This window comes from Tinamus guttatus, unplaced genomic scaffold (genome assembly GCF_059628265.1).
Source record: "Tinamus guttatus ecotype Peru unplaced genomic scaffold, ASM5962826v1 Tinamus_guttatus_pri_ptg000045l, whole genome shotgun sequence".
In the NCBI taxonomy this organism is placed as follows: Eukaryota; Metazoa; Chordata; class Aves; order Tinamiformes; family Tinamidae; genus Tinamus; species Tinamus guttatus.
In genome coordinates, this window is record NW_028288579.1 from 2,220,899 (window position 1) to 2,237,049 (window position 16,151).

A 16,151-nucleotide genomic window follows, 5' to 3' on the forward strand; every position below is an offset into this window, starting at 1 on the left:
ATTGCCTGACTCTTTGTTATCTACCATTAGCATGACTTTCTTTTGAAATAGAGCAATTGAAGCACCACAGCACCTGTTTTTAGTGTGAGTTGAGTTTTATGTAGTATTGAAAACAGTATCCTAACTTACAGCTCCTCCCAACAGTAACTGCAAGAAAGTTGTTGAGATTTAAGTCATATACCCCACCCAATAATTAGGAATGCTGCCTACAGGCCCCTTCAGACTCTCAGTTTTTGCAGCTTATACTTGATTACTGACTCAATTAATTGTTTTTTTTTCTTCCTTAAGCAATTGACATTACATTAAAGCTTGTACTCAGCTGTTCAGTCTAGTTACTTCTGGTTAAATAATATAAATGTATATTTTTAACTAAAAATCAATAGAACCAGCTCAATATTCAACTGTTAAGAGAAATCTGATTACTTCACCAATACATATTGACTTTCTCCTTCCCTACATTTAAGCTCAACATTATCCCAGCCTTGCAAAGAAGGTAAAACTTTATTGGTTATCATAAAAGCAGCACTGCATAAAACTTGGACATGTCAAGATGACAGACAGGTACTTTACAGTATAGTAGCTACACATCAACCTCTAGCTAGAGCAGTTCTCAAAGATTCCCATCACCTTACCCAGAAAGGGAACTGAGTGATATTTACCACAGGTTTTAAAAGAAAGAGCTTTTGCTATACTGAAAGGAAGCCATCTGAAGTCTAGATCTCAATCTGTCTGCTTCCAGTTCTTGAAAAAAGGTGTCCTCATCATTTTGCATTATCATCGTCTGCAGTTGCTGGATCTCCTTTTCCATCTTTGATCTCAGGTCTCTCTTTGTTTTCCGCAGCATCTAAAGAAAACTTAGATTAGCCACAACACCCAAAGAGAAAAGAAACCATTTGTACAAGACTAAAAATACTTACTTGAGCTTGTGCTTTCTCTCTGGTTTGGATTTCCTGGCGTTCTTGAGATAAAGCTTCTGCTAGCATGGAAAACTAAGCATAAAAGTGTTTGAGTTGGAAACAATTAAAGAAAACAAAGGTTTCCAGTGAAGAAAAACAAACCACCCTTATCTGACTTGGATGCAGATTAAGTTTACCTGGTCTTTGTAATAGTTCTCCATAGACTCCAGTTCATTCTGATGCTCTCGCCTTTGCTCAGCACGTTTTTCTTGAGCATATGTTCTCAAGTCCTTTAGTCTTTGCTTCTGGATTTCTAAGCCTTCTTCAAAAAGATTCTTAAATATCTGGCAACAAATAAAAGGAGGGAAAAACAAAACAAATAACAACAACAAAAAACAAGAAACATAGAAGTTACCCAGTAAGTTACAAAAGAGCAGTAGTTTTTTTTAGAAACGCTAAAATATCTGATTAATAGGGCTTGTTTGAATGAGATGCTTTACATGTATAAAGTTTTTGTTTTAACAAAGATGAGCAAGCAAAGCTTTTTTTTTTTTAAATCACTTTTTAAAGAGACTGTTCAAGATTATTTTATTTAGCTAGCATCTATAAGAATAGATTGATTCTACTGCTTTTGAAAACTCCTTCCCCTAATTTCTCCTGCTAGGAGCCCTCTTTCCATACTGATACCTGACCCCTTTCTCCTTCCCTTAACCCTGGCAAGCACCCTTTATTTTACAGTGGTCTGCCCTAAACTACATCAGTGCGTCCAAAGGAGGAATCCTTTTATCTAGGACTTGGCTGACCAGCCACTTAATCCTGGCTCCTATCCTTTGTTTACTTAACTTGTCCTCCTTCTACTTGTACCATTATTTGAGCTTCCCCAGAGCAAGAATTCCACACCTGCAGATCAAGACATCTTTTACCTACCCTTTCTTCCCGTGTCCTGGCCCTCATCATCTTGGCGCGCAGCTGAACCCGGTAATCTTCATAGTATTTCCTGGCTCGAGCAATTTGCTGGCGTTTCTCTCTGACATTGTTTTGAGCCCGTTTCTGTCGATAGATGCGTTGCTTAAATTCTTGCTAAATGGAGAATAATAGCCATAAGACCACTGTGCTTCCTGGAGGTGTTGCTTCAAAGCTTTGTCAAGTAAATAGGGTCATTTTCTAAAGAGCTTCTCCCTAGCCCGGTTTTACACTGGATTTATGGTTTGAAGGATTAATCACCACTTTAGCAAAGTAATGTCTTGCCATGGTTGCTAGTGTTTAATTCGGGCACCAGGAGCCTGAATTGCTTCTCCTTGCCTTTTCTCAGGATTTGTTTATACTTTTAAAGCAACAGTGCAACATAATGATAATAATTCCATTCCCATGACCTCAGTAGCCACACAGCAAACATTAGCATGGCAGTTGAGACCAGAGCTACTCAAGAGGCACAATATTATCATAAGATAAGCAGCCACTGTCATTAGTCAGGGAATTTGTGTTCTCACTAGTCAATATTATGCAATAAATACCCTTCAAAGAACATACCAGTCTCTTGTTATGGTCTTGATCTTTTTTAATGATGTCAGCAAGCAGCTCATGCTTCCTCAGGGCTTGTTGAACCTGGATGTTTAAAAAAAAAAAAAAACTTTCTGTTGTTCTGCAGGATAAACAGTTTTTTATAGGTATTTTAGTAGTAGGGCAGTGTTCATGTCTGACCAGTGCTCTTCCACATGAGAAAGTTACTGTGCCTGAGTTATCTATGAGCTACAAGAGCTGGTTAACTTTTAAGCTACAGTAGAACTGTTTAAGAATCAGCACTTAAGCTTCTAAATGCTTTAAAAAGTGGTATTAGGCAGTAGTAGAAAAACTGGTATAGAATGCTGTATTGAAGTGGCTGATGCAAGTTTGCATCTATCTGTATCTTCATACATACATTCGCTATTCTAATGAATCATGTCCTCCTAGGCAGGAAGCATTTCCCCTCCTCCCTGCACCTTTTCAAAAATTACCAAGTGAGTATTATTTTGGCTCAGCTTTACTGTTTGTAGTTGTGCAAAGTATCCTCTCAGAAATCAGAGTGAAGTTGTGCAAAACACGTTTAATAGAGAGCCTATAAAACCTTGGGCTGCAGTAATATGAACAAGTCTTTCCTAGAGAAAGAGCATATTGTTAATTAAGCCTGCTCAGATTTAAGCCACTAAGTGCCTTATCCATGCTACTGGATGACTTTGTTAGTATACTCCTTAAAGTGAAGGAAACAAAAGCCATCTTTTTCTTAAGCTTGCACATGTTACAAGTAAGTCTCTCTATCTCAAAGCCAGTATATAACTATCTTGTAACACTGTATGTCAGCAATATGTACCCTATGCTGCACAAAACTCATCATAATTTGCTGTTTATCTAATAAAAATGAGGTCTGTTCCTGTTCTGTCAGAGGTACTGTCCATGATGAAGCTAAGCAGTAAGAATAACAAGACTCACTTCGTTTTGGAGTTTCAGTTTAGCTCTGTCTTTGCCAGAAGCTGCCTTAAGTTGTTCAATCTGTGCGAGCTGCTGCTGACACATTTTTTTCATGGTATGGTGGGAAATATGCAGGTGGGGAAATTCTTCCAGTAGCAGAAATAGGAGGTCATCATCTTTTACTTTCACTACAAGGTAAAGACAGATGTAAGCAATAAATTCCTGGAGAACACATTTAGTGGTAAATTCTCCCAGACAGTGTCAACCTCTGCTATGAAATAATTTAGATTGAATATTGTATGTAACTAAGAGGCCATTATGATGATGTCAGGCTAAACCCAGCAGGACATTGCATTGTGGAGGCAGTACAGCAGCTGCAGAAGTGGTCCCAAGTAAGTAAGGATTTTTTTTGCTTCCTCTGCTGAAGAATTCCTTTTATAGCTCAAGCTTGATTTCCCCTTCCCCCCCACCATGTTTGAGCTAATCTAGCAAGTTTTTTTTTCCCCTCTCCAAATGCTTCAGACAGTGATTTTTTTTTTTTCCCTCTCACTGTCTCTCACTGGCTGCAGCAACATAAAATAATGCCAGTACAGTAGTAGTAGTGACAGATCCAGGTCAAGTAAACAGGTGGAAAGTAGACTGGTTTATCACCAACCAGCTATTCCCAGGATATCTTTGTTTAAAAAAAAAAAAAAAAAAAAAAAAAAACCCACCACAACACACACCACACACATCACTGTACCTGTGCATTCAGATGTGCGTGGGGGACTATGCTGTGAGCTTACATATAAGCAGAATGCTGTTTCCAAATCTTAGTCTATACTCTGTTTGTTGGCTGTTCCTACAGCATCACTTGCTCAGTGGCAGCACTAGCAGCATCTTGCCCTCCTGAGCAAGCTGACACACACAAGACGGTGACAGATTCAGTTCTTATCTGCATGAGGGACAGCACCAGCCCCCTCAAACTAGAGGTCTAATTTCAAAACTAATATATGCTCAGGAAAAAAAAAAAAAAAAAGACAACTCTGCTCAGAGTCTAAGAACATAAGCACAGGAGCAGCAGTAATGGAAACACACCTTGAAAAGAATCCAAGAGATTTTAAGGAGGTAGCAGATGGGTCACAGTTTTGAATTGTATGTTAGTGGTTTACATTTACTTAAAGCATTATCTTCCCTAACAAAAATCCAGACATATGGAGGTCATAAGAAGGGGAAAATGCTTCAGCTGACTGGTATATCTTGGACTGATGCCTTTATTCTTGGAGTTCAACACATGCTTTCAAAGGATGCCAGTTTTCCACCAAGTATAGTTTTGCAGTTCTTACTTGGAGCTGCTTTCTTTGGCTTCACAGTCCCTCGTTTTGGAATCCACTGGCTGTGTTTGGGATTCCGAGGTGTGGTTTTTCTAGAATAAACTTTCACTGGCTGAGGCATTTTTGGAGGTTCTTTAAAGATGTTTTCTTTGTATTCTTGTTCCTTAGGAGCAGATTTAAAACAGATGGAGGACAGGTATGAGAAGGGAAAGACTGATAGTTTGGATATCAGAATTTAAAAATGGCTTTGAAACTTTAGAATTAAAAGTTGCACTTACTGAATTTAATTCTATAAAAGGCCAGAATCAACCAAATGCAGGTCAAAGTTCAAATGAAGGTTAAAACTCACTATTGCATAACCTCAGTTCTTCTGCAGCACTTACACTACTCCAACAGCCTATGGACCACTCCTGGAAAGGCTACAAAACCAGGGCAGCTCATGCTGGCATGACAAAGCCTTTCAGCTTGTGTTCCTTGCTGTTCAAGCAATAGGTAAGAAAGCAGTGAGAACCTCTTTGCCAGTCTCAAAGGTATCACTTGATGTGATAAGCACAGTGATTAAGTCACTCCTAAGAATAATACCCACAAGTACAGGACTCAAAGCACTTGACCCCAAGTTCTACCCATCTTAGAGAAAGGCTGTCTTTGTCTACCTCATTAGCATACATCAATTACAGTTCTAAAAAACTATGACAATGAAAATCCAGGCACATTTATACCCTCCAAACACATCCACAATGTCTGGACACATCCACAAGACAGGTTTAAAAAAAAAAAAAAAAGTCACTGCAGTGCATGACATACCATTTCCTTGGCTTTTTCTCTGAGCTTGGAGAGCCTAAGCCTCTCTCTAGCTTCATAAATTCTTAATTCATCTTCATAGGCTTTAGACACAAGCTAGAAGATAGAGAGGACGGACTTTTTGCTTGGATTTTACAGAAGTTCAATCAGTTCAGATATGTGCCTCATGAACTTGTTATTTTGACACGCACCCTCCCTCAACATCTTCCTTTCCCCTGCAACCCTCAATCTTCTCCCATTCCCCAAATTTGGGATCTACATCATCTACTCAGCAGTCTACAAATACATCACAAAATTCTTGGAGTGGGCCAAAGCCTGCTAGTAAGTAAACCATGTAAGTTTTCATTTTTATTAGTGTAATAACAACAATAACTAATAGGTCTAACCCAGAAGTTACCTTTGCTTTTACTCTTCTTTCATCCATTTCTTTCTGTAGTTGGCTGCGTATTTTCCCGATTTGGCCTCTTTCATCTCTGTAAAGCTTATCTTGTAGCTCAGAAGACAGTTGGTGCTGAGACTGGGGTGAGGATGGAGAAAGAGAGCGTGGCCTGTTTGGGTACTTCTTTATATGTGGAGTATCTGGAAGAAGAGGTAAGTGCTTTGATGAGTATCTAACCCGAAACAAAAAGTCCTCCAGCCAAGTGTAAGGAAAAAACACCCCAAAATTGGATTGTGTGATAGTGGATAGGACATATACAAGATGGGAAAGTAAAAGGTAGAAAGAACATCTGAAGGTCAGAGACCACCCGTATACCAGGCTGAAAAAAGAGCAGATCTCCATCTTGTAAAATAATGTTGCACATGTAGATTAAATCAAGTCACGATAGTTTTATAATCTGGTTTACATATAGCATGGTTGCACACAATCATAGTCCCACAACAACAGCACACCTTGGTTTTAAAATACCTAGCTGTCCCTGCTGCATCCAGTACTAGGAAAAAAAAAAAAAAAAAAGGCATTTTGTCCAGGCCCTCATTTTAGGATCACTCAGAACTGTCAATGAATTCAATTATCACAAGAAAAATTGTTACCTAGCCGAGCTTTGCTTCTGCGATAATCCATGACACTGTCACTGTGCTGAGAAAGGTTGTCTTCATCTGCCAACTCTTCTCTGGCATGCTCACCCAAAGCTCTCTTTAGCATCTATTAGATAGATTTGGGGGGTCATTCAATAAAATTCAGATGTTAAGTGAAGATTTCTTTTTTATCAATATTTATATTCTTGTTTTCCACAACCATCACCACCAAGGTGACATGGATCTGATAGCATAGAGAAGAGATTGTCACTTACTAAATCTAATTCATTTAACCTTCGAGAGAGTTTCTCTGATATTTCATGTAGCTCTTGCTCAGATAGCTCTTCCTTTGTCTTTATGTGGGAAACAGATTCTTCTTCAAACGAATCTGTGGAAGAGTTTTCAGATCTCCTAAAACAGAAAGTGGATGCAACATTTCATTTCTCTTAAAAAAAAAAAAAAAACAGTTAAAGTACTACCACGTACAATTCCAAGTCTCTTTGTATAACCACATTTTATGGGGCTGAATAAAAGCTTTGTCACATACATACACATTTATGACACCTAGTAGAAAAAAAAGATTTCTATTGAAACTGATCTTTAATTGTCTTGCATCTGAAAAGGAAGAGACCTTATTAGACAGAGGGGAAGAAAAGAGGTATGTGTGAAGTACTAAATCTTATCTTGATTCAGTACCACCACCCTTCCTCTCCACACCCCTCCAAAATCACACACACACACACACACACACACAAACTTGCCTCTTCTTTCTAGCCAGGTATCTTGATTCAGGTCCTGCAGCTTGTGTTACTTGTTCAGTGCCTGCTGACAGTTCCTCATGTAAGAGGGAAGTAGATGTGGAAGTTCCATCTACCAAAGGAACCTACAAGAATGAATGATAGAGTAAGTTAAAATTTCATTGATATTTCCACGGTAAAGCTCAAAAATATCACAGTTTATGGCAAAAGAGAAAGTTTCTACCACAGCTTTTATGGAAAAACCATATTGAACTATATGATCATGTATGTTAGTAGAGTGGCAAACAACAATATTGAAATCTGCAGGCTTAAGACAACCCAGAACTTTCAAAAGATAATAGGAGAATCAAATAGCAATCCCAAAGTATTGTCTGAACTTCTACAAATAAATATGCAACAATTACCTTTGCCACACTGTCCTCAGGACCATGCTCTTCTCCCACTGCAGAAACAAATGACAAAAGCATTAGTGAACTGTATAGATTGCTATAAAACTGAATTATTTAAAAAGAATAGGGTGACAAAGCAACTGTAGCTACACAGTTTGAGCTTTGAGTGTCATGGGAATGCTATAGAAACTAGAAAGGTAACCAGTGTCTCCCAGGCAACAGAGAAAATAAGCACTGAAAACTAGCTTCTAAGCCTTTTCTACCATAGGAACATTTTATTGCTTTTCCCTCAAGCTGAAAATGGCTTTTGTGGGGCCATGTTTTGAACAATTCTGTACTCTGATTTAACCTGAAAATGGTTGTGGTCCAAGTTTAAAAAAAAAAAAAAAAAAAAAGTATGTGTGTATCTATGTATTTATCAATCTCTGTAGCATAGATGCACTTGCTAAGTCAGAAAAGATTTGAACTGCAGACAAAGATTATTCTCTAGCACAGTAAATATCTTAAATTGAATCTACTTCCTTTCCCTGTAACAGAGAAATATGAATGTGGCATATGCCCAAGTAACCATTTTTAAGTACTAACAGTTTCAGAGCCCTCTTGGCTTATACCACTACTAAAATCAAAAGCAACCTTTGACACTTAAGAGTTGTCCTATAGGAAGGAAAATTCACTCTCACCAGGCATTTTCCTTGACAGAGGAACACTACCAGCAAAGCTTTCAGATTTTTGTGCAAGTGATGTCTCACGCTGAAAGAAAATGCAAGTTTCCTATGAATTTACAGGAGACTTATGACAGGAAGGTCATACAATAGGTTTGTCTGCAAATGGATGTCAATGCAGATTTTTTTAAATGTATAAATAAATACAATTGTATTGCAAACCGTGTTCTTGCACACATGTGCATCTCCAACTTCTGAGCATCCAGAGAAAAATGAATTTATAACCCAAGTTTGTATAATACACTCTGAAAATGAATCTAGCTTGTTGATATGAAGACAAATTCTCACTGAACACATTAAAAAGTGTACTTCAGAGCCCAGTTACTCACATTCTACAAACACATTAGAAGAAAGTCTTAAAATTGAAGCAGAGTTAACAAATAAAACCAGAGTTTCTAGTTACCGTCGGAGTTTCTAGTCCTTGACTGTTAACCAAAGTTGCTGACTGGCTGTCTGAGCTTTGACAATCTCTCCCTGCAGGATAAAGTGGCCTGGTCTCAGAAGGCTGGAATGGTGGCAGCAATGGAATAGCTTGGCGTATTGGCTCCCCCAGCTTTCTAGCACCAGAACTCAAATTCTTTTCATGAAACTCAGTGGTATGAGCAGACTCCACTGACCCTTAAGAGACAAATATGAAAAACATTAAAGCCACCTACAGGGCATGATTGCAGATTGAAGGAGCTTTCAAAAAAAAAAAAAAAAAAAAAAAAAAAAAAAAAAAAACCACTTAGCTTTTCAGTTTTTGGTTAGATGAACCAAAAAAGAAGCTTCTTCGAAACCTAGCTAAGTAAAAATACCCCAGATCATGATGCAAACTCCACTACTCCCTGAGACAGTCCCAGAAGTTATGAAGGCGTTTTCCTTGTTTGTTTTTTTTGTTTTTTTTTTTTTTTTAATAGCTACAGTGCTTCCATCCATGGTTATGGTCCTCCCCTACTCCCTTGCTCAAAACGGGTTAGGTTAGCTATCAGAAACCTGGGTAATCACAATATTATTTTACAAAGGCACTTCTAATGTTGGAAAATTGTCTATATAATTGTGCAATGGCCTCTGAGTGTGTAGGTTCTATTCCCTTGCAGTTGTCCATTTATGCTCAAAAATTCAAGGAGCTGGCATTCTAGAAGTAGTGCTTAAAGGAAAAAATGAAAAGAAAAAAAACTTTAAGGCATCGTGTTATGAACTATTTAGTTAAGATGAATTGAGCCACTACTTTCATCTACATATCTGTTGTCAAAAAGCTGTGGAGTTTTGCCATAGCTTCTGTGAAAGGAGCTATTCTTTTTGCTTCCAACTTGAGGGAAGACATATGTATGTGTGCCTAAACAGAAATAGTATTAGAGACTTAAGACTGAAGGAAGTTTTGGGACAAAGTGAGGTTTGATTTTGCTACTTTATTGATGGGTTTATCAGAGTTTATTGATACATTATCAAAACTGTTTAAGACTTATTAAAATGTATCCCCAAATCTTAGAAATGTTGCTAGAGAATAGTCTTAAAAGTGTATCAATTACTGAACTCACCTTCCTCTTTGTCAAGAAATGATTGAGCAGGCTCCCCAAGTCTGATTAATTCATGAGTAGATCCTGATCCATCCACATCACAAGGTGGCATAAAAGTCTCTGACTGGGACCTAAAAGGAACAAAGCATTTATTCTAAAAGTCTTTGCCTCTTTAGTCCACAAGATGGAGCTTCAGTTAGCTAGCTATTAAAGTTCAGGAAATAAGAAACCAACATCCATAAAACTAACCAATGAAGACATCTTGAAGATAAATCTAACCTAGTTTCATGCAGTCGTTTTAAACTAGTGGAAAGGAAAAGCTTTGAACTTGCTTTACTCCATGTGTAAAGTAGATTTAAGGGAAACTAAAAGCCATCTTAAAATTCTTCATGAGAAGAAAAAAATTCTAGATCTAATTTTAGCCTGCTTGCTGCCCAGCTAGAGGAGAAAGTTACCTCACATTCCATTGGACATACGTAATCGGCATATGTTTCCTACTTGCATAATATCAAAAATATACTAGCTGTTTCACAGAAATGCAAAGATAGTCGATCATTGCATCAATGCAAATATTCAGAATTGTTCTTACCCTTTAACTGATGAGAGTTCTGAGGATGGCATAAGTTCACCAATGTTATTTTCCATACACTCTGGAGGTGCATTTGGAATTTTGTTGTTAAATAGAAAGTTTGTGTCATCTGTTAATATTTAAGATGCATTAGTTTTTAGGAAAACTACTCATTCCCAATAACAGGTATTATTGCCAATATTATCAAAAACAACTTAAAACCAAGACAACATTATAATGGTGATATCCAAAATATTTTTGGAGAGGTCAATTTGTGGTAAATTTTGAAAAACACCATAGCTATCATATGCCTTATTGTTTCAGTTACTAAGTAAGTCCTTTTTTCTTCCTCAAAATAATTAAATTCTGTACTTAGAAAAATTAGTGCCACTAATATTTACTGGATAGCACTACTGGCAGGAAACATCTATGAGAGGAGGAAAGTAGTAGCACAAGCACTGAGCACTGCTACTGCCTCTTGTGTCCCCTTCACGGCGCAGCAGGGCAGGCAGCATTTAATCTCCTCCAGCACATGCTCTCCCCCTTTGCTCACGCTGTGCAACAGGCAGCAGTGACAGCTCTTATCAGCTGTGAGACCAGAAGACCAGCACTCAGTTCACAGCAACGCCGCCGCCTCTGGAGGTTTGAGCTCCATCTCTTCCAGTTTACAATTTCTTCCTCAAAATAAGCCCTGTTATGGATCTAGCCCCAAGATGGCCTGCACAGGTAACCTGAAGCCCTTGTGTGCATTAATGTGTCACTAATGCACTCATTAGTATGAAACATTAGTAAGTCTGGAGTAGGCTTCTGCCAGAAGAATGAAGCAGAAAACATATTATTGTATTATACATAGTATATACCTTTTAGTATTTTTGGGGGGTGGGGGAAACACTTGTTTGATCTTGTATGTCCCAAATATGATTCCACAAAGTTTATATTTTAAGTGGCCATAATTCCTTATAGTTGCTAGTGAAAACAAGCAGGACACTTCTCATCTGTTATGGGGATTGGATTCAATGCACAGACACCAAGAACTGTGGTCATGAGAACCTAAGAACCCCTCAGCAAGCTAACTGGTAGCAGACAGGCTATCAAGCATTAGAAGATACCGCCCATACAACAGGGGCATGACATAATACCTCAAACTGGGAACTCCCTCCACTCACCTCCATTCTGAAGAGAGGCTTCACTGTCCTCTTCTGTAAGATACTCCAACAAACCATCAAATATTTCAAGAAGGTTTCTGATAGATTCTCTTTCTCCTTTCACAATGTTCTCACCTTAACAGAAGATACTATTAATAATAGTACTTAAAGAAAAAAAATATATAAAAGCAAACAAAAACAGCTTGAAAAAATCTTGCAAGAGTTTTCTAGGAAAAATTGCTTGGAAATTCTTCTGAAGATTTCAGCCCAGAAAACATCTCGAGTCACTGATAGATAGCTAGATCTGGATGTAATATATCTTAATAACATAAGGGTGTAACATATCTTAATAAGCTTTCCAAATTTTAACTCTGCTCAAAAAAATACTGAGCCAATAAACTGCAGGTAACATTTAAGCAGACAAGTGAAGTTTGCTGATTAACTTTCACATTTCTTAGAGCTCTGTGTTATGTAAGAAGGCTTCTATTTATTCTCTGCTTGCTGTCTAAATTTATACCTGATGTCTAAGACGAGATCAACATTTTAAAGACATTTATAACATGCTATAAGATCCTGCACACAGGTATGAAAGTCTGCTTGATAAGATATGGTTCTTTTAAATTAAACATTCATTTAGTGTCTGTCAACGTTAACACAAGTACTCACCAGTGATGTGTGACAAGCTGACCTGCAAGTAGTCCAGTGCCAGAGAATCTATTACTGCTTGTATATTATGTGCATCATCCTCTTGGCTTCTAGGAGTAGCTATGAAATCTATTTAAAATAAGCAATATATTATAGGCTACCTAAGCTGATAATTTAACTGCTGTTAAACTGATGTTTCTAACTGATGTTAGTTGATGTTTCAACTAACCTACTTTCAAGTTTTCATTTACGTAGAAGAGCATTTTTTAAATATTTGTGATATTTTTAATATTTAACCTTATTAGACACCACCTACAAACTTAGACTAATCAGAATAAGAGGTAAGGATTTTTATCAGCTGAAAGAAAGACTAGCAAGTTTATTTTTTCTCCTTTACTCCTAGCAGGTGTATACACACACACACCGCACACTCCCCTGAAATTCGGTTCAGAACACCACATTTGAATTACAGTTTGTCTTAAGCAGCTTTCTTCCCATATCAGTAACTAGCAGCACTGCACTGTGTTCTGATCTTAATTTGGAGTAGCATTATTTTTAGTGTGGGGTATGTATTCAACTGGTCTTCTGCTACAATTAGCTGCTAGTTAATTCAAGGCTGTTAAAATCTTCCAGAACAAGAAGTCTTGGCACTCCAAACATACATAGTTTACCCTAAAGCAAATACAAATACATGGTTGTATAGCCTTACTTAATTGGTATCACTGTTGTGATACAAGTACTGCTTATCTTAACTTATTACTTAAGAGCCTACAAATATTAAGCGTTTTATTATGCAGAAGTCAGCACTAACACTTATTTAAAATAAGCAAATTCAAATCCTTTGTAAATACTGTATCTATGTATAAATTCAGGGCATAGTTTATTTTAGAAAAAAAAATAGTGTATTTTTACTAGTAAATGCTCCTCACAGCCGCAGTTTATAGCAGCAAAGAAACTTATTTGGCCTGTATAACTTAGTCTGCTTAGAGGGTGACTATCTTCATGTGTGTAACTTTAGACGGCCACAAACACTGTAAAAATCTCTACATCTCTAATAAATAATCCATGCCATCAAATTTCAAGTGAGAGATCTAGAAAACACAGATAGAATAGATCATAATCAATGTTTTCCCTTGTAGATCTGCAAGTTAAACTAACAACATTAGAAATTAATGTTCCTACCTGGTACTTTCTCTCCTAAAATTGATTCATAAAGACGAATGAACACATCAGCACCACATTCCGAGAGCTGCTTTATTTGCTGGTTTATATGACATCTTCTTAAAAGATCATTGGCAATGTCAACCCAGTCTATTAAGAAGAAAGAAATAATAATAATAATAATAAACACACAGCAGCAGCTAAGACGCGGGAATAAGACAGTTATAATGAAATGAGGTTTAAGCTTAGGACTAATTGTCTGTGACTGCAGTATCTGGTATCCCAGTCAGGCCACCCTGAGCATTCAGACTCCAGGACCAGTTACGCTTTCTCTCCTGTGCCCTGGCTTCTTTCAGACAGAAGGATGGATGAAGAGTACGAAATGATGCATGCCAGCACCTTGTTCAGTGATGTGGTCAGAACACAACTGGACCTGACAGCCAGAAGACACTGAGGTTCTAGAGTTAGACTTCTAATTTCTTTCATGGTAGATAAAAGAAACAAATCTAACATCCATGGTAATCATTTAGGGTTCAGAATTTGCCCTTCTGCTACGCAGAAGCATTTTTAAGCTGTATTTTAAGCAAGTTTAAGCTATAGTTAAAAAAAAATCATAATCTGATGATCTAAATGGCGATCTTTAACATCTCTCTCAGGAGCTAAAGAGGACACCTTTTTTGAACGACATGAGCTGATATCTTACAAAAGCAATTGACTTTTAATCAGCAACTTTGTACTGCTAGAAATAGGATATGACATCTGTTCAAGGAGTAGAACAAAAGCAGTGTTACTACTCCAGCTATCACTTTCTCCTCTTGTTGCCCTTGTCTACTCAGGGGAATTACATTCACATCCATCGAGGCTTCCCTCTGTTCCAAAGCCACATTACCCTCGCATTTTTTTCCCCGCAGCGCACAAAACATTAACATGGCATCTCCTCCAGTTCAGGCTGACAAATCTTAAAGAAGTTGCAATTGCCCTTTATTTCTAGTTTGAAAGTGGCATTAAGAGAAAGAAGGGACAACAAAATATTCTAGTTTGAAAGTGGCATTAAGAGAAAGAAGGGACAACAAAATATACAATAAATATATATATATATAAGCCACAAACAAGCAGTTTTAAGGGAAAAGCAAGCATGAACAAAGCAGAGCAAAAAAGAAGAGTAGGTGGAAATGCTGCTCTGCGCGTAGCCACCAGCTGCAGGACGGCAGCGCTCCCTCCGGCACCCTCGCCCTCCCAGCACGGGGAGGCGCGCGGACAGCGGGGCGGGGGGCCGCTCTCCTCGGCCCCCTACCTGTCTCCTCCGCGCTGCCCATGGCGCTGCTAACGGCCCGCCGGCCCGCACCGCGTAGTTTAAACAGCCCCTCGCGGCGTCCCGCGCGCCCATTGGGCGGCCCGCGCCGGAAGCGGCGGGGCGCCTCTCCGAGAGCCGTCGCCATTAGCTGTGGCTGAGGATGTCCCGCCTCCGCCGCGGGTCGCGCTTAGCAGCGGGTTGCCGCGGAGACGGGGCGGGGCGCGTGCCTCAGCGTCACGTGACCGCGGCTTTGCCTCCCCCCCCTCGGCGCCGGGGTGGGGGGAAGTGGGTGCTTGCGGCGCTCACCCTCGCGCATGCGCAGAAGGCGGTGGCGAGGCGAGGCCGGGGGCGGGCTGGGGCCGCGGGGAGGTTGTTGCCGCCTCAGTGTCCGCACGGGACGGGACCGCCCTGGGGCCGCGCAGCGCACAATAAAAAGGAAAAAAAAAAAAAGAAAAAAAGAACAAACAAACAAAAAAACACACTCTTTAGCAGGGGCTCGGTGCTGGGGAGGTTTGCTGGGAAGGTTCCGCCTTTAAGCGCCCTGAAGTGAGGTTTTTTTTTTTTTTTTTTTTGCGGCCTGAGGAGGGGAGAGGGCTGGCTTTGGCAGGAGGGGTGGAGCGGGGGAAAGTTCTAGCACTTGACCTTGCAGGGCCGGCTGTTTGCTAGCAGGCGGAGATGACTGTTTACACTGAAAGGGTTAGTGTGCGGTTGGGGAGTTTGGTTTAGCTTAGCCGGTGATGTAAGTTTGCTCGCGAAAATGCCGTGTGACTTGGTGGTTTTTGAGGACAATAGGAGTGCCAGGACATTGGTTAGAAATGCAACTTAAAAGATTTTGTCTGTATGTAGCTGCCAGTTTACAAATTTTTGAAGGTCTTTGGAGATGAAAGCAGATTTCCTTCCTTACTAAGCACAAGCAACACTGCTTAGGGATTCTGGAATTTCATGTTGCCCCAGGAAACACAGATTTCAGTTTGATAGGTACACAGCTCTACAGGCCTCTGTTTTACATTGCGTATATTGGCTCAAGGAAGAGAACAAGGAGGAAAAAAAATGTTTACTTTAAAAGGATGAAACACAAAAATACGGAAGTTTCTTGTTGTTTTTTTCAAAGAGGAAATTGAAGTTTCTTGCAGTTTAGATGTGTGCAGACTACATGGAGACTGAGAGAGGTTCGGTTTCTTTAGGTGAAATTGTGTGGAGTTATGTAAAAAGCAACATTTGTAAAGAAGAAACAGCTGTGGGTGTAGATAAGAAAAAAGCATAGGCCTAACTTAGGTGAGGGCTAGTCATGAAATCACCTAGTACTGTTTTCTGAAAACTTTGCTTCAATCTTAGCAGCAATCAAAAAAGGGAAGAGCCATTGTTAGGAAACAAGGCAAAACAAAACCACCATTTTGCTTTCATTATGCAAATTTAAATAAGGGGTAGATTTTGCATTCTGTGTGCAGCAAACTTAAGTGTGACAAGGATTATCAGAAGTGTGGAAGTGCTTTTAAAG

General features: G+C 39.1%; 1 protein-coding gene across 1 annotated transcript; it reads right to left on the reverse strand.

The window, feature by feature from the left end:
- Window positions 1-629: 629 nt before the first annotated feature.
- Window positions 630-14,746, reverse strand: CEP95 (centrosomal protein 95). Its single transcript, XM_088537453.1, has 21 exons — window positions 14,586-14,746; window positions 13,381-13,559; window positions 12,220-12,327; window positions 11,575-11,688; window positions 10,430-10,538; window positions 9,862-9,971; window positions 8,745-8,959; window positions 8,300-8,369; window positions 7,635-7,672; window positions 7,234-7,355; window positions 6,748-6,883; window positions 6,488-6,599; window positions 5,853-6,034; window positions 5,459-5,551; window positions 4,667-4,817; window positions 3,363-3,529; window positions 2,427-2,501; window positions 1,824-1,976; window positions 1,094-1,240; window positions 918-989; window positions 630-844 (listed from the first exon to the last, which is right to left on the reverse strand). Exons 1-21 carry the CDS (start codon window positions 14,744-14,746, stop codon window positions 668-670), a joined length of 2,691 nt encoding a protein of 896 aa, XP_088393579.1. The 3' UTR covers window positions 630-667.
- Window positions 14,747-16,151: the final 1,405 nt, after the last annotated feature.

Excerpts from the sequence above, each read along its gene's own strand:
- CEP95 (XM_088537453.1), bottom strand. The coding sequence starts at position 14,746 with ATGGGCGCGCGGGACGCCGCGAGGGGCTGTTTAAACTACGCGGTGCGG. Across the intron at positions 9,972-10,429 it reads GAACTCTCATCAGTTAAAGG|GTCCCAGTCAGAGACTTTTA; the intron begins GTAAGAACAATT and ends TGTTCCTTTTAG. Across the intron at positions 8,960-9,861 it reads ATTTCTTGACAAAGAGGAAG|GGTCAGTGGAGTCTGCTCAT; the intron begins GTGAGTTCAGTA and ends TTGTCTCTTAAG.